The sequence below is a fragment of the Plectropomus leopardus genome, chromosome 2, assembly GCF_008729295.1.
Source record: "Plectropomus leopardus isolate mb chromosome 2, YSFRI_Pleo_2.0, whole genome shotgun sequence".
NCBI classification, from domain to species: Eukaryota; Metazoa; Chordata; class Actinopteri; order Perciformes; family Serranidae; genus Plectropomus; species Plectropomus leopardus.
Genome location: NC_056464.1, coordinates 7,797,037 through 7,822,433, shown reverse-complemented (window position 1 = coordinate 7,822,433; position 25,397 = coordinate 7,797,037). Strand labels below are relative to the sequence as shown.

General features: G+C 37.9%; 2 protein-coding genes across 2 annotated transcripts in view; one reads left to right on the top strand and one right to left on the bottom strand.

The window, feature by feature from the left end:
* Positions 1-13,641, bottom strand: part of LOC121951938 (deleted in malignant brain tumors 1 protein-like) — a 28,106-nt gene extending 14,465 nt beyond the window's left edge. Inside the window, 21 exon segments of the mRNA XM_042498439.1 lie at positions 5,825-5,833; positions 5,936-6,011; positions 6,119-6,278; positions 6,375-6,617; positions 6,718-6,863; positions 8,221-8,429; positions 8,716-8,953; positions 8,955-9,067; positions 9,290-9,592; positions 9,832-10,042; positions 10,045-10,196; positions 10,420-10,551; positions 10,554-10,600; positions 10,602-10,760; positions 11,051-11,316; positions 11,319-11,407; positions 11,670-11,715; positions 11,718-11,807; positions 11,809-12,023; positions 12,280-12,312; positions 13,584-13,641. Coding sequence (XP_042354373.1) covers positions 5,825-5,833; positions 5,936-6,011; positions 6,119-6,278; positions 6,375-6,617; positions 6,718-6,863; positions 8,221-8,429; positions 8,716-8,953; positions 8,955-9,067; positions 9,290-9,592; positions 9,832-10,042; positions 10,045-10,196; positions 10,420-10,551; positions 10,554-10,600; positions 10,602-10,760; positions 11,051-11,316; positions 11,319-11,407; positions 11,670-11,715; positions 11,718-11,807; positions 11,809-12,023; positions 12,280-12,312; positions 13,584-13,641 — 2,995 coding nt within the window.
* A 4,093-nt stretch (positions 13,642-17,734) lies between these two features.
* acot8 (acyl-CoA thioesterase 8) lies at positions 17,735-24,970 on the top strand. Its single transcript, XM_042496302.1, is given in 7 exon segments — positions 17,735-17,797; positions 17,800-17,933; positions 19,636-19,772; positions 20,054-20,279; positions 20,491-20,648; positions 20,991-21,182; positions 24,478-24,970. Coding segments are annotated over 7 exon segments (1,029 nt in total). The 3' UTR covers positions 24,597-24,970.
* The last annotated feature ends 427 nt before the right edge of the window (positions 24,971-25,397 follow it).

The window sequence follows — 25,397 nt, the reverse complement described above, 5'->3', positions numbered from 1 at the left end:
CACATTTTTCCAAACAATTACACTGTAACAAGGGTGTTGTATTTTTACTGTTTGCCTCGTGATTGTTGTAACAAAAATAAAATAATCACCAAGACAGCTTTCAAATAAACTGCTGTGCAATGTTTTGGCCTCTGATAAGCCTTTTTTAATTCATGGACCTGTAACTGACACTGAACTTCCCAGATAGTATTTCATTGTCTCACAAGCAGCTTAAATTACATTCCCCCACCAACGCCCTGTATTAAGCACATGTGACAACAATAATGCTGTTTTTCAGTTTTACTTGGATCTAGAGTAAAGACCTGTTAGTATTGATCTAGGGTTTGGAAATGTCAGTTATATATCTATTCACCACATTGGATCAAAATTAAATTCAACTCACTCATCTTAACAATTTTTTTTAATGAAATTTTGTACCGATGTTCATGATCCCTAAAGAATGAATCCTTAAGTCTTTGTTAAACCCTTGATTTCTTTTTTTCATTTAGCAACTACAAGAGGTTAATATTTTTGGTCTGTAAAAATTAAATAACTTTACTTTTTAGATATAGTTTGCATGAAATGCTGCACACTTGTACACTATATGTGATTTAAGTGAGCATTTTTTAAAATTATAGCATACACACAAAATGCATATGGGCACACACACACACACACACACACACACACACACACACACACACACACACACACTCACACACACACATTTAAGCATGAACTTTTTTTTTTTTTTACCAACTGGAGCATAGTGTCTCAGTCACACACCTGAACAAAAGAGAAACACTATTCCAGCATCACTCAAGATACTGTATTTCTCCATTGTTAAGATGCATTGTTAGAAACAATAGACCCAGTTCAATAGAACACAAAAATGTAGCTTCATTTTGCAAAGCAGGAAATACAGTGGATGCTCATGCTTTCTAAGTTAAAGAGTATGTATTGTTTGCTTCTTATGTATGCACCCAAGATTCACTAGAAGCAGCACAAACATAGAGTGGAATACCTTTGTATATATACATACCCAGGAGAACTAGCTTGTCTCCTAGGCATCAGCTAATGGGAATCCTTATAATAAACAAATAAAACAAATAAATAAATAAATTTACATTACACTGAATGGAGCTAGCATCAATCGAGCCTGGAATTTTCAAATTTTAGGGGCAAAGCTACATTGGCTGCAGCTAAGCAAAGGCAATATGTCAGGGCATCAAGGTTTCAAGCTAAAAACAAGCTTATTACTGAGCCATCTTGCTTCCTTCTCAATTCTGAATGTTGCACATGCAAGGCACTGATCTGGCAGGATGTAAGGATCAGGTAGCAATAATAGTGTCACCTTTCCCTGTCAAAAATGTAAAAACAAGTGTTCTTTCATGTGTTTTCGTTTTCATTTGTCACACCAAATGTTGATTCTGATAGTTTGAAATTAAATTATTGATATGTCAGCTTGGTTAAAGTATAGTATAACTAGTATAACTAGTGCAAATTATATTCATACTGGTAACAATCATTTTTGAAGATATCTGCAGTTCCTTATATAACTACTCAGAGTTGAGTTTCAGATGTGAAAAAGAGGAATTTCGACTACTCAGAAACATCATTGTAGAGATCTTTGATGAAATATATAACTGATAAATATCTGAAATGAAAATGGTAATTTAAAAGTCAACAAATGGCTTTATGGTAGTTTAGTGATAAGACACCCACATATCTAAAAATGTTGTTGATATGTCAAGATATATCAGAAATACAATTGTTGATATCTGAAATCAATGATTACATTTCCTCTAGTCATAGTCCTCAACATATGGAAATTCAATTGAAGATATCAGTGACTGTTATTCCTACCAGTGAAAAAAAGCAGTTTTGAGTTGTCAAAATTGAATTTCTACAAGTAAAATATATTTCTAACGTGTCAAAATTATTGTACAGATATCTTAAATTACATTTCCTTCAGTAAAGATTAAATAGCTACTAGTGAGCCCTGCTGATTACATGTTAAGACGGCTTGCAGTAACACTTCTCTAGTGGCAAACTGCACAAATAAAAGTCTGTATAGTCAAGGTCAGATATTTTAGGAGGCATTGGAAAAACATTTTTTGGGTGGGTTTTTTTGTTGTTTATTAAAGTTTGCCTCATCTGCTATGTGTATGTGTAATTAAGCAAAGAAAGAGGGAAATATTTAGGTGGTGTGCCTGCTAACGCCTTGTAAGCAGTTATCCTGCTTACAAGTAGCTAAACAAATATATAATACAGCTTCGAATTAAAGTAAGCACTTATTATAAGAATATTTATAATACCTTGCACAATAAAGAAAACATATTTAAGACAAAAGAGCTTTTTGTGGATACTTGAAAAAACTTTATTGCCCTTCTCAAAGCAATGTAAATTAGATTTTTTTTTAATAAAAAGGTTTTGATTTACATCAGGCAGAATAGTACACACCCATTCATTTGTATTTGATCAGAATTTCTATTTATGATGATAATTTTATTACTGTAATTTCATCAGAAAAAAACTGCAAAGGTAAATCATGACAGATTAGAATAAAGATTGATTAAAGTGCACTGGTAAATTATATAATATCCCGAAGAAAAACAAACACTTCCAGACATAGTGTCTATTCATAGTTTGTTTTTTTCACAATTTCTCCTAAAGGATGTGACCAAGAAGCATCAGTATAACTTATATTGACTCGTAAGAACCTTGCCTAGAGACAGCATCAACAGTCAAGTTTGTGAGCGCATGTATTAAGGCAGCTTCGGGAATTTGCTGCAGCAAGTGTATGAAATAAAGTAAGTCTGCATTAACAAACTTTACCAACAACTTTCTGTTGTTGCCATGGTACAGCTTTATTTCCTGCACCAATCAGTGGAACTCTCTATACTCTCCTGCCGTCTTGTCAGTATGTGATATACCTAAAATTTCTTCCATATTTTATTCAGTAAAGTCCTCATCACTTGATGTTCATTCCATTTTTTTTGTAAAGCAGTTATTCAAAACCCATTGTGTTTGATGTGAATATATAATTAAAATCGCCAATGGTAAATTTGCTAACACACAGGGCTCTGGCAAAAAAAAATACAGGGTCGTCCAGACAAAAAGTTGAATCTGACTCAACGTTTGCCTCAACGCAACACAAAGTCATCCAGCAAGATGGTAAATGTAGACACATTTTTCCAAACAATTACACTGTAACAAGGGTGTTGTATTTTTACTGTTTGCCTCGTGATTGTTGTAACAAAAATAAAATAATCACCAAGACAGCTTTCAAATAAACTGCTGTGCAATGTTTTGGCCTCTGATAAGCCTTTTTTTTAATTCATGGACCTGTAACTGACACTGAACTTCCCAGATAGTATTTCATTGTCTCACAAGCAGCTTAAACTACATTCCCCCACCAACGCCCTGTATTAACACATGTGACAACAATAATGCTGTTTTTCAGTTTTACTTGGATCTAGAGTAAAGACCTGTTAGTATTGATCTAGGGTTTGGAAATGTCAGTTATATATCTATTCACCACATTGGATCAAAATTAAATTCAACTCACTCATCTTAACAATTTTTTTTAATGAAATTTTGTACCGATGTTCATGATCCCTAAAGAATGAATCCTTAAGTCTTTGTTAAACCCTTGATTTCTTTTTTTCATTTAGCAACTACAAGAGGTTAATATTTTTGGTCTGTAAAAATTAAATAACTTTACTTTTTAGATATAGTTTGCATGAAATGCTGCACACTTGTACACTATATGTGATTTAAGTGAGCATTTTTTAAAATTATAGCATACACACAAAATGCATATGGGCACACACACACACACACACACACACACACACACAAAACACACACACACTCACACACACACACTCACACACACACATTTAAGCATGAACTTTTTTTTTTTTTTTACCAACTGGAGCATAGTGTCTCAGTCACACACCTGAACAAAAGAGAAACACTATTCCAGCATCACTCAAGATACTGTATTTCTCCATTGTTAAGATGCATTGTTAGAAACAATAGACCCAGTTCAATAGAACACAAAAATGTAGCTTCATTTTGCAAAGCAGGAAATACAGTGGATGCTCATGCTTTCTAAGTTAAAGAGTATGTATTGTTTGCTTCTTATGTATGCACCCAAGATTCACTAGAAGCAGCACAAACATAGAGTGGAATACCTTTGTATATATACATACCCAGGAGAACTAGCTTGTCTCCTAGGCATCAGCTAATGGGAATCCTTATAATAAACAAATAAAACAAATAAATAAATAAATTTACATTACACTGAATGGAGCTAGCATCAATCGAGCCTGGAATTTTCAAATTTTAGGGGCAAAGCTACATTGGCTGCAGCTAAGCAAAGGCAATATGTCAGGGCATCAAGGTTTCAAGCTAAAAACAAGCTTATTACTGAGCCATCTTGCTTCCTTCTCAATTCTGAATGTTGCACATGCAAGGCACTGATCTGGCAGGATGTAAGGATCAGGTAGCAATAATAGTGTCACCTTTCCCTGTCAAAAATGTAAAAACAAGTGTTCTTTCATGTTTTCGTTTTCATTTGTCACACCAAATGTTGATTCTGATAGTTTGAAATTAAATTATTGATATGTCAGCTTGGTTAAAGTATAGTATAACTAGTATAACTAGTGCAAATTATATTCATACTGGTAACAATCATTTTTGAAGATATCTGCAGTTCCTTATATAACTACTCAGAGTTGAGTTTCAGATGTGAAAAAGAGGAATTTCGACTACTCAGAAACATCATTGTAGAGATCTTTGATGAAATATATAACTGATAAATATCTGAAATGAAAATGGTAATTTAAAAGTCAACAAATGGCTTTATGGTAGTTTAGTGATAAGACACCCACATATCTAAAAATGTTGTTGATATGTCAAGAGATATATCAGAAATACAATTGTTGATATCTGAAATCAATGATTACATTTCCTCTAGTCATAGTCCTCAACATATGGAAATTCAATTGAAGATATCAGTGACTGTTATTCCTACCAGTGAAAAAAAGCAGTTTTGAGTTGTCAAAATTGAATTTCTACAAGTAAAATATATTTCTAACGTGTCAAAATTATTGTACAGATATCTTAAATTACATTTCCTTCAGTAAAGATTAAATAGCTACTAGTGAGCCCTGCTGATTACATGTTAAGACGGCTTGCAGTAACACTTCTCTAGTGGCAAACTGCACAAATAAAAGTCTGTATAGTCAAGGTCAGATATTTTAGGAGGCATTGGAAAAAAACATTTTTTGTGGGTTTTTTTTGTTGTTTATTAAAGTTTGCCTCATCTGCTATGTGTAATTAAGCAAAAGAAAGAGGGAAATATTTAGGTGGTGTGCCTGCTAACGCCTTGTAAGCAGTTATCCTGCTTACAAGTAGCTAAACAAATATATAATACAGCTTCGAATTAAAGTAAGCACTTATTATAAGAAATATTTATAATACCTTGCACAATAAAGAAAACATATTTAAGACAAAAGAGCTTTTTGTGGATACTTGAAAAAACTTTATTGCCCTTCTCAAAGCAATGTAAATTAGATTTTTTTTAATAAAAAGGTTTTGATTTACATCAGGCAGAATAGTACACACCCATTCATTTGTATTTGATCAGAATTTCTATTTATGATGATAATTTTATTACTGTAATTTCATCAGAAAAAAACTGCAAAGGTAAATCATGACAGATTAGAATAAAGATTGATTAAAGTGCACTGGTAAATTATATAATATCCCGAAGAAAAACAACACTGAAATTAATCACTTTGCAGTGTTTATCAGCTCACTCCATTGACGCGTCACTTCTTCCCTAGACATCAAGATAAAAGTAAAAGAATATAAGGTTATAACTTCCACACAGTCCACAGTGCTGAGAGCACTGCTCTGATACCAGATTGTATTTTGTACTCACAGGTTAATGGTCCAATGGTGACGGGTTCAAGTGTCTCTGGGTTGTCAAGAGAGCGATACACCCTTCTTCTGCAAAACTGTGACATGAGATGCAGCGGAATGATCAGAGACCTATACCGAATGTTTGGATGTAAAGTATTGAGTGTTGATTGAGAGTGAGTGAGAGGATGCGTGTCCGACTCACTGGAACACAGTTTTGGCTCCTCCTGTCACACAGGTGCAGTCTGCAGTGTAAGTAGACTGATGGGTTGTCACCACGGAGAGGGAAGACCAGGGCAGAGAAACGAGCACGGGAGGACAGGCCGTTCTCAACCACTGACACACGATGAGGATCGATAGAACAACTGGCAAAGATGTCAGACACTCATTAGGACCACCATGCATCACCACAGATTTTCTTTCTTCCATTCCTGTCTATGTAAATCAGGAGAGAAACATACCCGTAATGGATGAGATAGTATCGTGAGGGGTCATCAGGGTTTGAGGAGTAAGTGGTATAGCAGTCTCCCAGAACAACTGCAAAGCTTGGATCACTGTCATACACATACGCTTGCACATGCAGGGCAGAGCCCACTGGAAGGGTGATCTGGCCCACTGGGTAGTGGTTTGAAAAGCTGGAGTCACTGAAAAGACTCAGGTGGGCCCTGGCTCTGGCACCTGACCCCATGAGGCCATACCCATGGCTGTTGAGAAAGAAAGACATTTAGAGATGTGCCATACCCCTCTAGTGATGTGCATCTATTAAGAGTGTTGTCATAATTGAGAAATGAAAAAAAAACTCACATTTGTCCAATTGCAGCGTTCAGGCTAGCGTTGGTTTCCAAGGGATAGGCACAGGTGAATGGAATAACTTCAGGTACAACCATGGAACCATTACTTGATGGGTAGAAAAATAAGCTGTTGGAGTAGATGGCATGGGTGGTGTTGGTCTGAAAGAAAAAAGACAAATGAATGGCCAGTCAGCCACATAATCAGTCAGCTATCCCGACTTTAAGTGCAAACTAGCATGTGACTAGGAGGTCAGAGAAACCATTTTTCATCAATGACCTTGACTAGGTAAGTTTATCCTTTTCTGTGATAGGGAGAAGATGTTGGTCAGGTCATGTCATGGCTGACATGTCTTGATAGCTATCTGATCAAGTCATTAGAATGTGTATTGAAACCACTAAACTGCTCTTAGGAATTATAATAAAAATTGCAGTAGCTTAGTAATAAATTTGGTACAGACAGTCATACCAAGAAAAAAAAACAAAAACAAAAACAGTACTGTGGTTTTACTGTATACACATGTAAATGTAAATGTAGATTTGGGCTAGCTATCTGTGCTAGTTAGTTCAAAGATGCTATAAGTTGCTAACGGCACACACTGACCAGAGACTATAAAAAAGAAATGGACATGGCCACCATGACATCACCCATTTGCTTTGCGGACTAATATTTTGATGCCTTGAATTCGGGATGGGATCATAATTGACAAAATGTACAACATGCTGTATTTAAGATGATTTTAAAATATATTATACTATATTTGAGACCATGAACTCATTGGGAAAATGTCTGTCTACCAAGATAATAAATCAGGTGAGAAGTTGGGTCATTTTCTTTTCTACTCAATCAGACTTCGGTTTTACACCAAGGGGAGTCGCCCCCTGCTGGCCATTATAAAGAAGACAGACCCCCTTAGCTTTGGCTTCAACTTCAGTTGAAGTTAACAGAATGAAGACTGTGAGTATAAAACCTGTCATTGGCTGCCTATCTCTTATGTGTTACTGTATTCAAAATTCCAGTCACTGTGAAACTAGTCTTGCATAGGTGGACCTATCTCCATACTTTGTTTTAGTGTTGTGCATGAAACAACAACCTCAAGCCTAGCAAAATTAAACACTAAACATCTTGTTTTGTGTGACATTTTCTTTTGCAGAGATTTAGCTATCTTAATGCCAGCAAGTGCCTCTCAAACAAGAGAAGTTCCCTCCCGACAGTATTTACAAAGGCACCATTGCTATATCCTGGGCACACACAAACACACAGCTGGTGCTTTCAATGTACATTCTACAATTGTATATATTGGCTGTTTCTGGCAGTCAAATTTATGCAATTCACACAAGGCAAACAAAGATTTGCCTTGCTGTCTGTCTGAACACAACTTAAGTTTGACCAGACAGGATAAACATACATTAACAGAGCAGTGAAGAATAATACAGAGGCAAGGGAACAGAAAAACAGGAAAATGGAAGAGCCTCATGAAACACATTATCAGGATATAATAAAGTAATCAGTTTTTACCGTCAGTACAGTTCCGCAGAGACCAGCCCGACGTGCCGCTTGATACCACACACTATCATGACTAAGTCTATAACCTGTACAATAAGGGTCTGCCAAGTGACCAGAGAAAGGGTTCAAACCAGCCAACAGCAGACTGTCCAATCGCACCCCAACTAAAAGCTGGTGAGAGGAGCAGGTAAGCTGTGAGGCCTGGAGTAACGGTTGATGACCTAAAACACCAAAGACAAAAAAATTAGATTTTTTACTGTATTATGTCAAAACCTTACGACCTAATGTAATTACTAACTAAATTGTAAAATAAATATATCCATTTAGTATGTTACAAATTGAATTCAGAAACTTGTGTTTTAATTGTAAATGTTGCATATTGTTGTTAAAAAAACATTTCCATTCTGCATTGTATCCAGTCGGTGCTAGGATATGAGGTACAGCTTCTTGATATAGTATATGAACAATACTAACTATGATCTGATTATTGTATGCATGCACACTTACCTTCACAGACTACACCAGCATCCTCATGATGACCACAGTTGTGGGACCCTAATCCCAGATGTGGACACTCTCTTAATGATGACTCACTCCCTGAACATCTAAGGTTATCCAACCAAATTTGTCCAGTGCCCCGTCCAAAACGTGCACGTCTTGGTGCTGCTATAGCACCACCACACTCCAGCTCTCGACACACCACCTGAGCATCATTCAAATCCCAGAAGTCATCGCACACTGTCCCCCCAACGACCATCGTGGTAGATCTCCACTCTGCCAGAGCAGCGGGTGTCAGAGTTGACCAGTCTCACTGGAGGACTTGGTGCTGCTGAGGGAAGTGTGGTTGTTGTATCAACTCCTGGTAAAATTGAAAGCAACATTTGTTTTTAATCTACATGACAAATGCAGCTTGCTGTAACACCACAATCAAGAGCCGAATTTCTTCAATGTCACTGTACTTGAAAAAAAAAAAATCTCCATTGTGTCTGATATCCTATTAGTACTAGAATATACTGTGTTATGTCAGTTATATGTGAACAATACCAACTGCAGTGTGATTACTGTATGCACAAACATTTACCTCCACAGATGACACCAGCATCCTCATGATGACCACAGTTGTGGGTCCCTAATCCCAGATGTGGACACTCTCTTAATGATGACTCACTCCCTGAACACCCAAGGTCATCTAACCAAATTTGTCCAGTGCCCTGTCCAAAACGTGCACGTTGTGGTGCTTCCGAGGCATGACCACAACCCAGCTGTCGACAAACCACATGTGCATCATTCAAATCCCAGAAGTCATCACACACCGTCCCCCACTGTCCATCATGGTAGATCTCCACTCTGCCAGAACAGGGGTTGTCAGAGTTGACCAGTCTCACTGGAGGACTTGGGTGTTGTTTGAGAAACTGTGAAAAGAAACAGTCAAAGACGATGTCCATTCTGTATGTTACAAATTGGAATTCAGAAACTTGTGTTTTTAATTGTATGATGTTACATATTGTTGTTAAAAAAAACATTTGTCCATTCTGCATTGTATCCAGTCGGTGCTAGGATATGAGGTACAGCTTCTTGATATAGTATATGAACAATACTAACTATGATCTGATTATTGTATGCATGCACACTTACCTTCACAGACTACACCAGCATCCTCATGATGGCCACAGTTGTGGGACCCTAATCCCAGATGTGGACAGTGACCTAATGATGACTCACTCCCTGAACACCCAAGGTCATCTAACCAAATTTGTCCAGTGCCCTGTCCAAAGTGTGCACTTTGTGGTGCTTCTGTGGCAGGGCCACAACCCAGCTGTCGACAAACCACATGTGAGCATCATTCAAATCCCAGAAGTCATCACACACCGTCCCCCACTGTCCATCATGGTAGATCTCCACTCTGCCAGAACAGGGGTTGTCAGAATTGACCAGTCTCACTGGAAGACTTGGTGGTGTTGAAGGAGGTGTGGTTGTCGTGGAAATTCCTGGTTGAGTTGAAAGCAAAATCTCTGTTAACCCCAGGATGACTGGAGGATACAGTCATACTACTATTGAGCAAAAGCACCATCTGTAACAAATTACAGTTCAGAAACTTGTATGTTGCTTATTTTTGTGAAAAACAAAAAATCATGTCTATTCTGTATTGTATCCAGTTTGTGCTAGGATTTGAGGCACAGTTTCTAGATATAGTATGTGAACAACACTAACTGTGGTCTGCTTGTTGTATGCATGCACACTTACCTCCACAGATGACACCAGCATCCTCATGATGGCCACAGTTGTGGGACCCTAATCCCAGATGTGGACAGTGACCTAATGATGACTCACTCCCTGAACACCAAGGTCATCTAACCAAATTTGTCCAGTGCCCTGTCCAAAGTGTGCACTTTGGTGCTTCTGTGGCAGGGCCACAACCCAGCTGTCGACAAACCACATGAGCATCATTCAAATCCCAGAAGTCATCACACACCGTCCCCCACTGTCCATCATGGTAGATCTCCACTCTGCCAGAACAGGGGTTGTCAGAATTGACCAGTCTCACTGGAAGACTTGGTGGTGTTGAAGGAGGTGTGGTTGTCGTGGAAATTCTGGTTGAGTTGAAAGCAAAATCTCTGTTAACCCCAGGATGACTGAGGATACAGTCATACTACTATTGAGCAAAAGCACCATCTGTAACAAATTACAGTTCAGAAACTTGTATGTTGCTTATTTTTGTGAAAAACAAAAAATCATGTCTATTCTGTATTGTATCCAGTTTGTGCTAGGATTTGAGGCACAGTTTCTAGATATAGTATGTGAACAACACTAACTGTGGTCTGCTTGTTGTATGCATGCACACTTACCTCCACAGATGACACCAGCATCCTCATGATGGCCACAGTTGTGGGACCCTAATCCCAGATGTGGACAGTGACCTAATGATGACTCACTCCCTGAACACCCAAGGTCATCTAACCAAATTTGTCCAGTGCCCTGTCCAAAGTGTGCACTTTGTGGTGCTTCTGTGGCAGGGCCACAACCCAGCTGTCGACAAACCACATGAGCATCATTCAAATCCCAGAAGTCATCACACACCGTCCCCCACTGTCCATCATGGTAGATCTCTCCACTCTGCCAGAACAGGGGTTGTCAGAATTGACCAGTCTCACTGGAAGACTTGGTGGTGTTGAAGGAGGTGTGGTTGTCGTGGAAATTCCTGGTTGAGTTGAAAGCAAAATCTCTGTTAACCCCAGGATGACTGGAGGATACAGTCATACTACTATTGAGCAAAAGCACCATCTGTAAACAAATTACAGTTCAGAAACTTGTATGATGTTGCTTATTTTTGTGAAAAAAAAAAAAAATCATGTCTATTCTGTATTGTATCCAGTTTGTGCTAGGATTTGAGGCACAGTTTCTAGATATAGTATGTGAACAACACTAACTGTGGTCTGCTTGTTGTATGCATGCACACTTACCTCCACAGATGACACCAGCATCCTCATGATGGCCACAGTTGTGGGGACCCTAATCCCAGATGTGGACAGTGACCCTAATGATGACTCACTCCCTGAACACCCAAGGTCATCTAACCAAATTTGTCCAGTGCCCTGTCCCAAAGTGTGCACTTTGTGGTGCTTCTGTGGCAGGGCCACAACCCAGCTGTCGACAAACCACATGAGCATCATTCAAATCCCAGAAGTCATCACACACCGTCCCCCACTGTCCATCATGGTAGATCTCCACTCTGCCAGAACAGGGGTTGTCAGAATTGACCAGTCTCACTGGAAGACTTGGTGGTGTTGAAGGAGGTGTGGTTGTCGTGGAAATTCCTGGTTGAGTTGAAAGCAAAATCTCTGTTAACCCCAGGATGACTGGAGGATACAGTCATACTACTATTGAGCAAAAGCACCATCTGTAACAAATTACAGTTCAGAAACTTGTATGTTGCTTATTTTTGTGAAAAACAAAAAATCATGTCTATTCTGTATTGTATCCAGTTTGTGCTAGGATTTGAGGCACAGTTTCTAGATATAGTATGTGAACAACACTAACTGTGGTCTGCTTGTTGTATGCATGCACACTTACCTGGAAGACTTGTTGTTGTTGTTGTTTGAGAAACTGCAAAAAAAAAAGACACTGAATATCAAATTGATACATCCAATGTGCTTAAGCAATGATCAGTGTGTTTTTTGGCAGTGAATGAACCCCCTCACCGATATAAGATGAAATTTAAAATTTAAGTACGTGTGGCAAATCTTCTCATGCTCTCAGAATTTCCTATACTAGTGGAATTATCCAGGAGTCTACATCTGAATGCCTGTTAGAGTATGGCTCCATGAGGTCGCTTGTGGTAGCATCAAAGGGCTATGCTTGGTCTGACCTCAAAGTTAGTTGCTAAGTATTGCATTGGCGTGAAACTTCAGGCTTGAACTACTCCAATTGTATGAAAACTCCTTACCACAGAAACTGTACAGAATGGTGTTCTTATCAACATTTCTTATGAGCATCATCTCAGCTTTTTTGTTGTTGCTTTTTATCCTAAATAATCCATTCACTAGGCCAAGAAACTTTTTTTCATCATGTTTATATAGCTACTGTAGCTCTTTATACATTCAGTAATGTACGGAGTCAAGGGGCATCATAAAGCATGACTGATCTGCTTTAATCTTTTTTTATGCATTTTTTTGTTTTTGTAATTGATAGGCTTATCAAAATGAACATGCTTTATTGACAGTCCTAGTGCTAATACAATTGTACTTTTGAATGCAGGACTTCTTTCTCCAGTAAAAATTAGCTTGTGCACACAAGATCATAACTTGTTACGACAAGCTAATTAACTTGTGAGCACAAGATTAAAAATAAATAAATCACCGTTTAGGACTACAGTGGCTCCATAGTATTTTATCTTCTACAAAACAATTATCTAAGATTGTGTGAACTAATGCCACTTCTTGGAAAATGTAGTTTTTTGTCATACAATGATTTTTATTTTAATTTAAGAAATATAGATGTAACAAAAAGACAGTACAGTGTTTTGACCTACAGTTTGATTTTGAACCATAATAAACATAATTTCACTCAAAACATGACTTGGCAGCTACCTCCTGGGGCTGGAAACAAGGTTAATTAGAGCACTAAGAGTTAAGTTAAATAATTGTTGCTGGCTTTAACACCAAAACAACACACCAAAATACACTAACATGGTCTATAAAGCCAATAAAGCTGAGAAAACTGCAGAGTGGGCTGGAAATTCTCTGTGGTTTTGACAATTCCTTCACATTACAAGAAATGATTTGATTGCTGGTAATTTAAACATTTTATTATCACTGCTTTCTGGTAAGACATTTTTTATCTTAATGAGTACACTGATAGTAAGTCAGAAAACTTACCTGTCCATCCTGTCAAAGTCTGCTGCATCAGCAGGAGCAACAGTACACCTCGAGTCATCCTGATTATGGGACACACACTTGCTAAAAAAGGGTATGACAAACTGCATCAAAGCAGAGTTCACTGGTTTGCTCAAAATGATGGAGGTAAAAGCAAATACTCATTTGCTAAAAATATCCAGATTGTGCTACCATTCAGCAATTATCAAGGGCAGAAATTAGATTAGATTAATAGACAGTGGATTTCCAGTGTGCTCACTTGCCTTAAAGTGACTTTTTAGAACTCCAACAGTGAGTGAAACAGCTTGCCTGGAAAAAATTAATGAAATGTTGCTAGTATAAATTAGAGTTAGCCATTCGTATCACATGTATATCATAAAATGTACTGCACTGTGCATATTTAATGTTTATCAGCACAGCTTCCCCATATTATATCATCATCATTCTCTTACCTTTTCCAGGTGTGAGACTGGCCGTCGTCCTTTAGGCTGTCTGGTGATGCTCAGTCCGTGCTGGGGTTAAGAGCCCCAGAAGGCCTGTGCTGCCTCCCTCACTGCACATCACATTTATAGGTTGCTGGGTCAGATCAGATGGCACAATGATGCTGTGGTATGTTCCAAAATTGATAGCCAAGGTCCTGCTTCCTTAATGCATGAACCAAGTTCAAGAATGTTGCACATCTAGACAGGCAACTCTAACAAGTTAGGCGAAGTCAAGTTGTTTCTGTTTTGTAGTTGTTTGTGATTGTGTCTGTTAACTAACAGACATATAATTTTTTCATAGGAATAAAGCTTTCCCAAAAGACATTACCTTCATGCTTCTGAATATGCCAGTAAATCCACTGGGCTTCAGTGAATGAACAGGCTGCTCTGAAGCTCCTACAAATGGTAATGCACCAAAATTGTTCAGTACATATTACACATAACCATTAGCCAGTAAATGGTAAATGTATATAACCCTTGTAACTGGGAAAGCTGAGAACACATAACCAATGTGGTAACGGTGATGTAAAGGGATTGGTCCGTTAAGGAGGCAGGTTGGCGTGGTGGATGGGATATGATTTAAGGTATATTATTAGTACTCCATTCAGTTTCTAAGGGGCAGCAAGTCTTTCTTATCGGTCAGCTCTAAGGTTCAACAGTGTTTGTAAAGGATGTAAGAGACACACTGTGAGTTACTTAGATCAGGTGCCCATCAGGCAAGAAAAACACCTGAATGACTGCCTGGGTCAACCCTGGTGGATTATGTTTTCAAAGATTGGGTTTCTCAAATTATATAAAAAGTAGCTATCAAAACGTGTGAGTGCACCTGGTGGAAGTAGCATGTATTTTCTCCATTTGCCAACTATGGGTAAAAATCATGTCATCCGTGGAACACAGTAAGTTATAAATTACAAGGTAAAAGCCCAGAATGATACTAAGAATTAATGCAGTGCAATATTTACATTTTTTTTGCACTCAACATTTTGAATGTAACAATTTTGTTTACAACCGTGTATTTTAGACTTACTGTAGCAGCTGAGCTGAAAACTTCAAGATTAAACAAAAATACACAGCCAAAATGATAATATTTAAAAAGCAGAATGAAAAATGTTGTAAAATGTGCCAAACAGTCCCTAAGGGTTAAGCAGATGCTTGGCACAATCAATCAAAATGTGACCTTATAAATCAAATTACGGAACACATAACACAAAGCAAGTAAGACAAAGGGCATAAGGAGTCCAAACATGACACCATTAAATCATATTACGGAAGAAGTAAAATAGAGCAGACAATCAAATTAAGGTGTCAATCTAAAGGGTGTGTTTCTCCTGGAGGCAGCTGTGTTTCCTCTTCGCCTTGCCCTTTTTTATCTGTTGCAAACGTTTTTGTGAGAGATGAATCTTGTAAAAGGAGGAGGTGCTCATCTGCTGAGAGTTTTAATTAAACAACATTTCACTTGGCAAATTTACAAATTTCCCAGTTTCCACTGTGGACCACTGAGGAGAGAGCACCTAAGGATACATGAGCCCAGGGGGTCAAGCTAGTTAAGTTAACTAGGCAAGTGTTTTTATTTGTTTATATGCTAGAAAAGGGAGAAAACATAAAAATCAAGTTTGGCTGGATATGAGGTGCAGCAGCAAGCGATTTAGGTAAAGGAGATTGGTCGTACTTAGCCTATAATCCCTGTGTGGATTTTCAATTCATCGGAATTCAGGGGAAGAAATAAAAATGAAGATCTAGTGAGTGAGTCATAAGGAAGTTAAATAGATACTGTATGTGCAGATATGGATCCAATATCAGGAAGAAGATGTTTTTAAATTGCACTTCTTGGCCTTAGAGATGAGCTGTGTTGTTGGGGCTGATACGCATTTTTACATTACTTCATGAAAAGTAATGCATTACTTTACTGAATTACTCCCTGTGAAAATTAATTTGTCACACGACTTGCTAAATTACTTTTGCTTACTCTGCAGCATTGCCTGAGATGCATTGTCATGTAAATACCATATGTTTGTGACAGACTTAATGTCAGCTGATTTTCTGGCCTGAAAGTTGATGCTGGAGTTACTGGTTTTCTCTTTTGTTGGTAGCTAGCACAAAAATCCAAACTCCCTGGGGTGGTTTACTCAGGGGTGGTTTGGACAGTCGGCTATTGTTTATAGTTCCTACCTTGTTACTAATTAACAAAGCGCAGGGAAAAAAGACAAAGGCTTCAGCTAATTCTACCCTTTGAAACCTGGAGCAACATCACTTTCCTTGAGCTGCTTTGAGATGCTTTTGACAAGTATTTAAACCTCTGAACCCTGAGAGAAAATTGGTGCAATTTTGTTCAAAAATAAGGGGACAAAAGGCAATGAGCAACTTGGTAAGATGTGTTCCACAAAATGCAACACGCTTGTAGATGTAGGGATTGTCAGATTTGCCCGACATTTCCCTGTTTTGTTTTGTTTTTCTCTTTTTTTTAACCAGTTTTCAGGTGATTTTCCTGTACTTTTTTTTTACCAGTTTCTTGATCATTTTTGGGGTAATTTCTTCCTTGTTGCTCTTTGCTTTCTTCCTGGAATATTATTTATTTTGCTTTCTGTGTGACACACCAGCACAATGAGATGGAGTGCAGCCCCATGTAGGAGTCCAAGGCCTTCAGTTTGGATATACCTGTATCGTAAGTATACCTGTATGCTAAATTAAGCACTCCTATGGTTCTGACTGCTCACAAAGAGCTGAATTTGACTTTCTCCATCTAAAATCAATTGTAACTGGACCCACATTCTCAGTCTCAGCTCTATGTACCATACATCAAACTGCACGCACAGGGCACCAAGAGCTGGTGGGCAATAAAACAGCTAATCATCATCTAAATAATAATGATGAACTCCCACCTGAAGTACAATGCTTGTGTTTCAAACCTTGAGCTTGTTTCAAACCCATTTCACCTGGCAAAATTACAAATTTCCCAGTTTTTCCACTGTGGACCACTGAGGATGCGTGAGCCCAGGGGGTCAAGCTAGTTAAGTTAACTAGGCAAGTATGTTTTACTAGGCACTATGTTTTTTAACCACTCTAACCACTGTGTCAACCATCCTGGGGAGGCCGAATTTCGAGAAAATGCACTTCTTTTACATTTTTCAAAACTGTGCCTTTCAGATTTGGGTTGGGCTCTCAAGGATCAAATTATTTTCATTAGCTACTGTTCAAGTCATCTGTGAGTAATCTTATTTCATGTCGATACTAGAAATGTCCCAACCGGCGTGCTTGAGTTGACAGCGTTTAGATCCAGATCTGGGTCATGTTTCATTCTGAGGATGAAGTCTTAACCAAAACTCACACTGGTGACATCTGTTAGCATTTTAACCCCCTTTCACCCCTCCATCCTCTTCCCTATAAAATGTGATGCTGCTATATTTCTCATCCCTTTTATTGAACCTGTCTCTTTCTGCTCAGTAAGGGTCTGTTAGTGATAAGGGCAAACGAGTTCAGGGCTTTATTTACACATTAAACAAAACAGCTCTAATATCCAGAATATAGCTTACTTAGGAAGCTTACTTACATTTTCATTTGATAACTTATGTTGAGTCAAGTCATGATGTTACGAACTCTTGTACAGCAGGTGGCGACATGCACCTCTAACGCTGGTTTGTGGCCTGCCGGTAAAGTTAAAGAAGAAGAAAAAACATGGCGAAGAGAGAAGCGGATGCAAGCGGTAGCGCTAGCGATTTGACCAACAGTAATGATTATCGGGGGGTACCGTGTCCCCGAAATCACCTGAAGACGAGAGAACGGAAGGTCCATCAAGTCAGCATGACCAGGACCTCAAAAGCGTCCTGGTTACCAGCATTTTAAACCTGGAAAAGCTCGACGTTGACCTTTACAGGTTAGCTGCATGGCTAAAGTTTATTGACATGACGTCATAGCGACAGTTCAGAATTTAATGCTGCGTTCATGTGTCCTGTCACGGTTCTTATCGTTATTATGAGCACCTGCAAATAGTATTCACGTCAACTTGAAGTTAGTGAAAGTTATCCAGTGTTTGACGTTTTTTTTTTTTTACTGTTGTAACCTTAGCTTTCAAAACAGCAACTAGCCTAAAACGCACAACGCTTAAAGTCTGAAGTCGTTCCTGTTTTATAAAACAAAATAGGAACAGCCAAACCGAATGAAAAGCTGCACCATGTAAATGCCAGGTTTTTGTTATGATACCACCATCATCACTACCAAAGATATGTCAGCGATTTGGAGCAACACTGATATTTAAAAATTTTTTTGTGCAGTGTCAAATCGTCACACTCACACTGCTACTTCCACAAAATGTGCATGTCAAAATCAGGCTTTCATATTTTACAGTTATATGATTTTTTTTTAACCAACATTGATCTAATCATAAATATCAAATATTCATTCATTTTCAAAATCTTAACTCTTTAAATGCCCGCTTTATGTCAACATGGTACAAAGTTTTTAGATTAAAAAAATCACAAAAAACAAACAAAACTATATATATGTGTGTGTGTGTGTGTATGTGTGTGTTTATAAAGTATATGACATGCTAGGTAGATTTTTTTGGATAGTCACAGCCTGGGATATGTCATTGATTTTCAGCAACATTGATTGTGAAGTGCACCTGGTGGAAGTAGCATGTATTTTCTCCATTTGCCAACTATGGGTAAAAATCATGTCATCCGTGGAACACAGTAAGTTATAAATTACAAGGTAAAAGCCCAGAATGATACTAAGAATTAATGCAGTGCATATTTACATTTTTTTTGCACTCAACATTTTGAATGTAACAATTTTGTTTACACCGTGTATTTTAGACTTACTGTAGCAGCTGAGCTGAAAACTTCAAGATTAAACAAAAATACACAGCCAAAATGATAATATTAAAAAAGCAGAATGAAAAATGTGTAAAATGTGCCAAACAGTCCCTAAGGGTTAAGCAGATGCTTGGCACAATCAATCAAAATGTGACCTTATTAAATCAAATTACGGAACACATAACACAAAGCAAGTAAGACAAAGGGCACAAGGAGTCCAAACATGACACCATTAAATCATATTACGGAAGAAGTAAAATAGAGCAGACAATCAAATTAAGGTATCAATCTAAAGGGTGTGTTTCTCCTGGAGGCAGCTGTGTTTCCTCTTCGCCTTGCCCTTTTTTATCTGTTGCCAACATTTTTGTGAGAGATGAATCTTGTAAAAGGAGGAGGTGCTCATCTGCTGAGAGTTTTAATTAAACAAACAGTTTAGAACATCATCAAAATATGTCCTCGTGTTTTATAAATGGTGTCTGTAGGCTGATTAAATATTTCAGTGAGTGACTTTGACTTTAAACTTCTCCAAAACTGAACACTTTAAATTTCATATGGTCATAATCACTGTCCTTCTAAACAGCATATATACACTGACCAATACATCTATATCAGAAAATGTTAACATGCCAACACTGGTATTGGCTCCAAAAATCTACTTCATGCTTCAATGCAATGATCACCTTTACTGTCAAAGCCTCATAATCATCATCTAGTTGGACTGCTTTGCCTACATTTCAATTGCGTCTCTTGTTTTTTCCCCAGAGGGACGCACCACTGGGTCCCCCGCACTCAGCGTTTGTTCGGCGGTCAAATAGTCGGACAGGCCCTTGTTGCTGCTGCTAAATCAGTCAGCGATAATCTCTATGTCCATTCTCTGCACTGCTACTTTGTACGAACAGGTAAGGTATAGTATGATTTTTACGTGTGCTGGCCAGAGATAGTGCAAGTCAGATGTTGAAAAGGGGAACCATTGTTCATGCAAATGATCTTTGACAGAATGAATGAAACTACAGAAGACTAGAGCAGTAGCGGGAGTTTGATTACAGTTAGTTTTATCAGCATTTGTGAACATAAAGGCCACAAATGAAAGCAATCCTGTCATAATGATAATGTCTTGTAAATTAGCCAGAGTCTATCTCAGTTACTGTTTCCTAACAACTTTCCTTTGGGCGTTTTTCAGGGGATCCTAAGATTCCAGTGCTGTACCAGGTGGATCGCACAAGAGATGGTCGCAGTTTCACGGTACGCTCGGTGAAGGCCATCCAGCATGGGCAGCCGATATTTATCTGCCAAGCGTCCTTCCAGATGCTGCAGCCGAGTCCCCTGCAGCACCAGTTCACCATGCCGCAGGTCCCACAGCCTGACGACCTCCTCACTGTAGAGGAGCTTATTCATTTGTATCTCAGGTAAACCTCTAAGATCAGTTAGCTGTGACTAAATTATTTCAACTATTTCCTGTTATCAGTCGATCCTTGCTGCAAATTTTTCAAGCAAAAATTCCAAACATTAAAGCTTTACAGATGTGATGATTTGCTGCCTGTCTCCGTCATGTCTTTGTAAACTGAATATCTTGAAGTTTAGCACTGTTGGTCTGTATTTCTTCCTGTTGTTTCACAGTAAACCAGACCTGGCAGAGAAATCCAAACAAGGCCTTAATAAACTGCTGGCAAATGAGGTCCCTATTGAGATAAAGCCAGTCAACCCACCACACTTTTACAGATCTGCTGCAAGCGAGCCGAAGAAGCTGTTCTGGGTGCGAGCACGAGGATATATTGGTAAAATGCATTAAATTCACGTGTGCATTGCATATATTACAAATAGTGAATTGCCTTGTTTACCACATTGGGTGGGTGTATGGTACTCTCAGAAAATTGAATGACTGCAGCAGCCAAAATAAGATATAGCATGTAGCACAGTTACATACACCTGGGATATATAAGTAGAGCAAATTTTGAGGTTTAAAATTCAGTTGGCATAAAATTTTAAACACTGGGCAAATAATAAAATAGTCACAAATATATGCAAATAACCCAAAATGTAAATCTAAGCTCAGTATACCATGTATGATACAATCTGAAGAGTGTTTGTTTCTGAATTTTGTTTGTGTATTTATGCAGGTGAGGGCAACATGAAGTTGCATTGCTGCGTTGCTGCTTATGTATCAGACTTTGCATTCCTGGGCACAGCGCTGCTGCCTTATCCCAACTACAGAGCCCACTTCTCAGCCTCCCTGGACCACGCCATGTGGTTCCACAACACTTTCCGCAGCGATGAGTGGATGTTGTATGAGTGTGAGAGCCCGTGGGCAGGTCAGTGTCTTCTTCACTTTCGATCTGCTGCGCTTAATGTCGTTCTGTCTGTGACTGCATCTCATATGGGCCTTTTCAACACTCAAAACCTGATGCTTTCCATAACCTGAATCTTTAAGAACCCTTGTGTTTCAAGCAAACCTGAACATTACAGATAAAAAAAAGGTGACACTGTAATCAACATTGTCATTTTATGTCTTGGGATTGGCAAGTGTGCCTCTGCAAGGAGTGCAGTTTCACTCTAAGTTATGGGTCATTTAGTTGCTGTATTGGAAAGGGCCTACAAATAATAGTCACTGCCTGCTAAATACAAGATGCACATGCACTTATATGTATTTATACAGTGTTGGGGTCATTGATTTATTTACCCACAGATGCTTTCACAGTGGCCTTTTAGGATTAGAGATACAGAGACTACTAGAATCTCGTACTTAAGAAAAGAACTGTAATTGAAAAGAGATTTTAGCTAAGTTAAAAAAAAGTTCTTGTGTTGAAACTTAATAAAAAAGTAAACAAGTTTGCCTTTTAATGTGTAATTAATGCCATGTATAGATGTTACATGTATATTATTGTGTATTTTAGTAAGGTTAGTATTTTACTTAATTCTATTATATGATCTTTTTTTTTACTTCTGTAAAATGTCTTTGAGCTCCTTGAAAAGTGCTCTGTAAATAAAATGTATTATAATTATTATTTATTACAAGTTGGTAAAAGTAAAGTAAGTAAAAGTAAAAAGTGTAAGTCAGTTAAAAGGTACTTTGAGTACTTTTTCCTGCATTACTTTTTAAAGGGGACACAGCATTTTTAGGCAATAATTCAGTTTCTGTTCAGCTTGTACATACAACTGATTGTCAATCAGTTAAGCTGAACTAGAATTAACCACCAAAGAGACAAAACACACAAAAATGAAAAACAATAAATAACAAGTTTATGGACACCAGCGACAGGTGCAAAAAACAATATTAATCTACACAAAAAAAAATTGATACATCTTATTTAATCAAAAGCAGAATAAAATCATCACCAAGGCACACAACATGGAGCTGTATACTGTGATAAACTGCACAGCAGCTGCAGACACGCAGCAGAGGAGAGAGAGTTTTAAACACCATATAGTGCACACATGGAATGTTGCTTGGCAACGCAGTGGTTGTTGACATTCTCATCTGGAGAGTTGTTGTCGTACTCACCTGCCTGAATGCCACTGTGAGCTGAGTGCACCACAGAGTCCTCACTCTGCTCCACATTCATCTGCTCATTCATTCTGGATGCATAATGTTAATATCAACAGTCTACTAAGGCTCTTTCCCAATATGACCAGTCCACTCAGCATCTTTGTCCCACTGCGTTCCTCATAGTTTTCCAACATAATGAGCTGAATGCGCATACATCAGTGATTATTGTTACAAAAATAGTCCCTTCAGATCCACGGTGAGAATATCAGTATGTTACGCTGGGCCATGCGACAATGCAGGTGTGTTTGATATGGGTCACTGGGCGTGCTCGCAAGATGAGGTATTAAATGAGTAATTACAGTAATTGAGGTAGATGCAACCTGTAAAGAAATAGGTCAGGATTTTTGAAGTGGGGCTGTTTGAGATACTTGTGTATAGTCAGTGTATTACATACAGCAGCTGGTGGACAGCACACGTATCAATGACAGTAACACAATAACGACAGAAATGAAAATGATTACAACGCTACATGATATACGGCAACTGGAATAATGCAAAGGTGCAGCAGTGATTGTGTTCGTCTCAACCTTCCATTAACAGCGTGATTACACGAAGAATTAACAATTACAGCACTTTCACAGTCTCTAATTGTTAAGAAATTTTACTGGATGTCCACACCTTGCAGAGTCACGATAAAGACAATTACACCTTTTAAAAGAACGATTCACATCTGGCAATGTGGTCAACCACACCTCCTCACTCATATAAAAGTTTCTGTTTCTCACTGTTGCTTCGAGAATTTTTCTACATCACTCCTAAACTAGAGAATTTTTTTAGGCTAAATTAGAAGGTCTGGAGGGATGGACTTGAGGCACATGACTTGGACTCAAGTCAGACCCAACTCACAAATTTGATGATTTAAGACTTGACAAAATCACAAGACTTGCAACACGAATTCGACTTTTACACCAATGACTTGTGACTTCACTTAGACTTGAACCTTTTGACCTGAAAATATTTAATACCTACCCCCCAACCCAAAGATGAAAAGGTTTGTCATGTAAAAAGTGTGCAACAAATCAACTCATTTCCTGGATCAACTAATGTTAACTCAAGTCATAACTCACAATTTGAATCTTAGTTACCCAGATCTGCTCTGTTTGAACCAGTCTGAACCAACCAGTCAAGTTTCAGGAGAGAACTGTGAGGTGCTAACATTGTGTTACTGAGCGCCAGTTATAAAAACCAAAAAAATTAATTGCAATATGCAAAAAAGGGTGAGTCAAAAATTACAGACGGATATGCCACAACTTCCAAAAAACTTGGTTTGGGAAAATAAATACAAATTTTAAATAGTATTCATGATTGCTGTGAATTTAATATGTAATCAGTTTTACTCTTATCTTACTTGGGACTTTATTTGGGACTTGTGTGTCTTGAGTTTGAACTTGGTCACACCTCTGGCAGAAAGTTTCTGAATACAGCCACCAATTTCTGTATATTCCTGAATATGTATTTTTTTGTATGTTACTAGTGTGGCTTACTATCAGTTTCAGCAGTGCTTATCAAAAGCTCGCACATGAATGACACCTCTTCCCATTATGCTTTAACCCTTAGAAAACTGTGCAAACTGGCTTGAGTTCTTTCAGAAACATGGGAAGAAGGCAAAAAGCAGCTTAAAAGGAAATGACCCTGAAATTAGGAAGAATTTATTAAAAAAGTACATGAAAATTATCTGAAAATGAGCCCCAAAAAGACAACAATAACAGGAAAATAAAGGGGAAAAAACAGGGGAATGACCTGAAAAAAATAGCTTAAGAATAAAATTGTCCTGCAAAATAATTTTAGAAAAAAATAGAATTATGATAAGATGATAAGAAGTGTAGATGTCAGGATTTTTTTTCCTTTAAAAAAAAAAAATTCTAAATGTACTAACCACAGACATTCATCACCAAGATACTCATTGCCTTTTTTCCCCTTTTAAAAAATCAACCCAATTTGTTCAGTGTTCCAAAGTTTAAATTCTTATGAAAGGCATCTGAATGCAGTACAAGTACAGTGATGTGGCTCCAGGTTTCAAAGGATTAAGCCTAATATGTGGTGTGTGTTGTGTCCCGCAGGGGGCAGCAGGGGACTGGTTCAAGGCCGCCTGTGGAGGAGAGACGGGGTGCTGGCTGCCTCGTGTTCACAGGAGGGCGTCCTGAGAGTGAGGCCAGTCACAGAGTCCAGCAAACTATAAGCACATTCACAAGACATCTTTAAGTTTTATTTATTTGAATTCCAGTCATTGAAATTATGTTTGATTTTTTATACATTAAATGTTTAATATAATATATAATCAAAGCTATATTTTGTATTTCCAGCTAATGAAAAATTAAAAGGTTCTAATAAATGAATGCTTGTGATTTCTTAGGTGAAAAGTGTTTGCATGTTTCTCACAAAGAAAAGTTACATTAAATTAAATTAATGAATTTGCATCTTCATTCATGCTTATATGTAAAATTCAACAACGTCAAGACCAAATTCTTCTGTAAGGGTGCAGCTTTAAGTTTTAAAGTGTGACAATTCTTACAGGTCACTTTTCACGATGACACAATAAAGAAAAACAAACTATGGACATTTTTTGATCACTTTTTGGAAAGGTATCATGCATTTATATGGTAGGCATCGACATTAATTTGCTGCCACTGAGCTTGCTTGTGTAAAGAGATGACCAAAAAAATTTATTTGTCTGACAGTTCCACGAAGTAGAAAACGAAATGACATAAATGTTGTTTGCCTGTCTAGCACATGCAACTACAAGCAGCTGTCCTGAAGGTTTTCTTAATAGTGAGTGAAGAGCTACCTGTTCAAGAGAATAAAGGAGGTAAATGGAATCTGGATCCACGACCTGATCCACCAACTTAAAATGAGATAGCCACTAAACTTAAAACAAGAAAAAAATGACTGTGAAACAGGACAGGACGAATCTGTACAGATTTTTCCTTCTGCAGAACAACCTTGAACTGTGTTCATTTTTATTTATTTATTTTTTTACAAG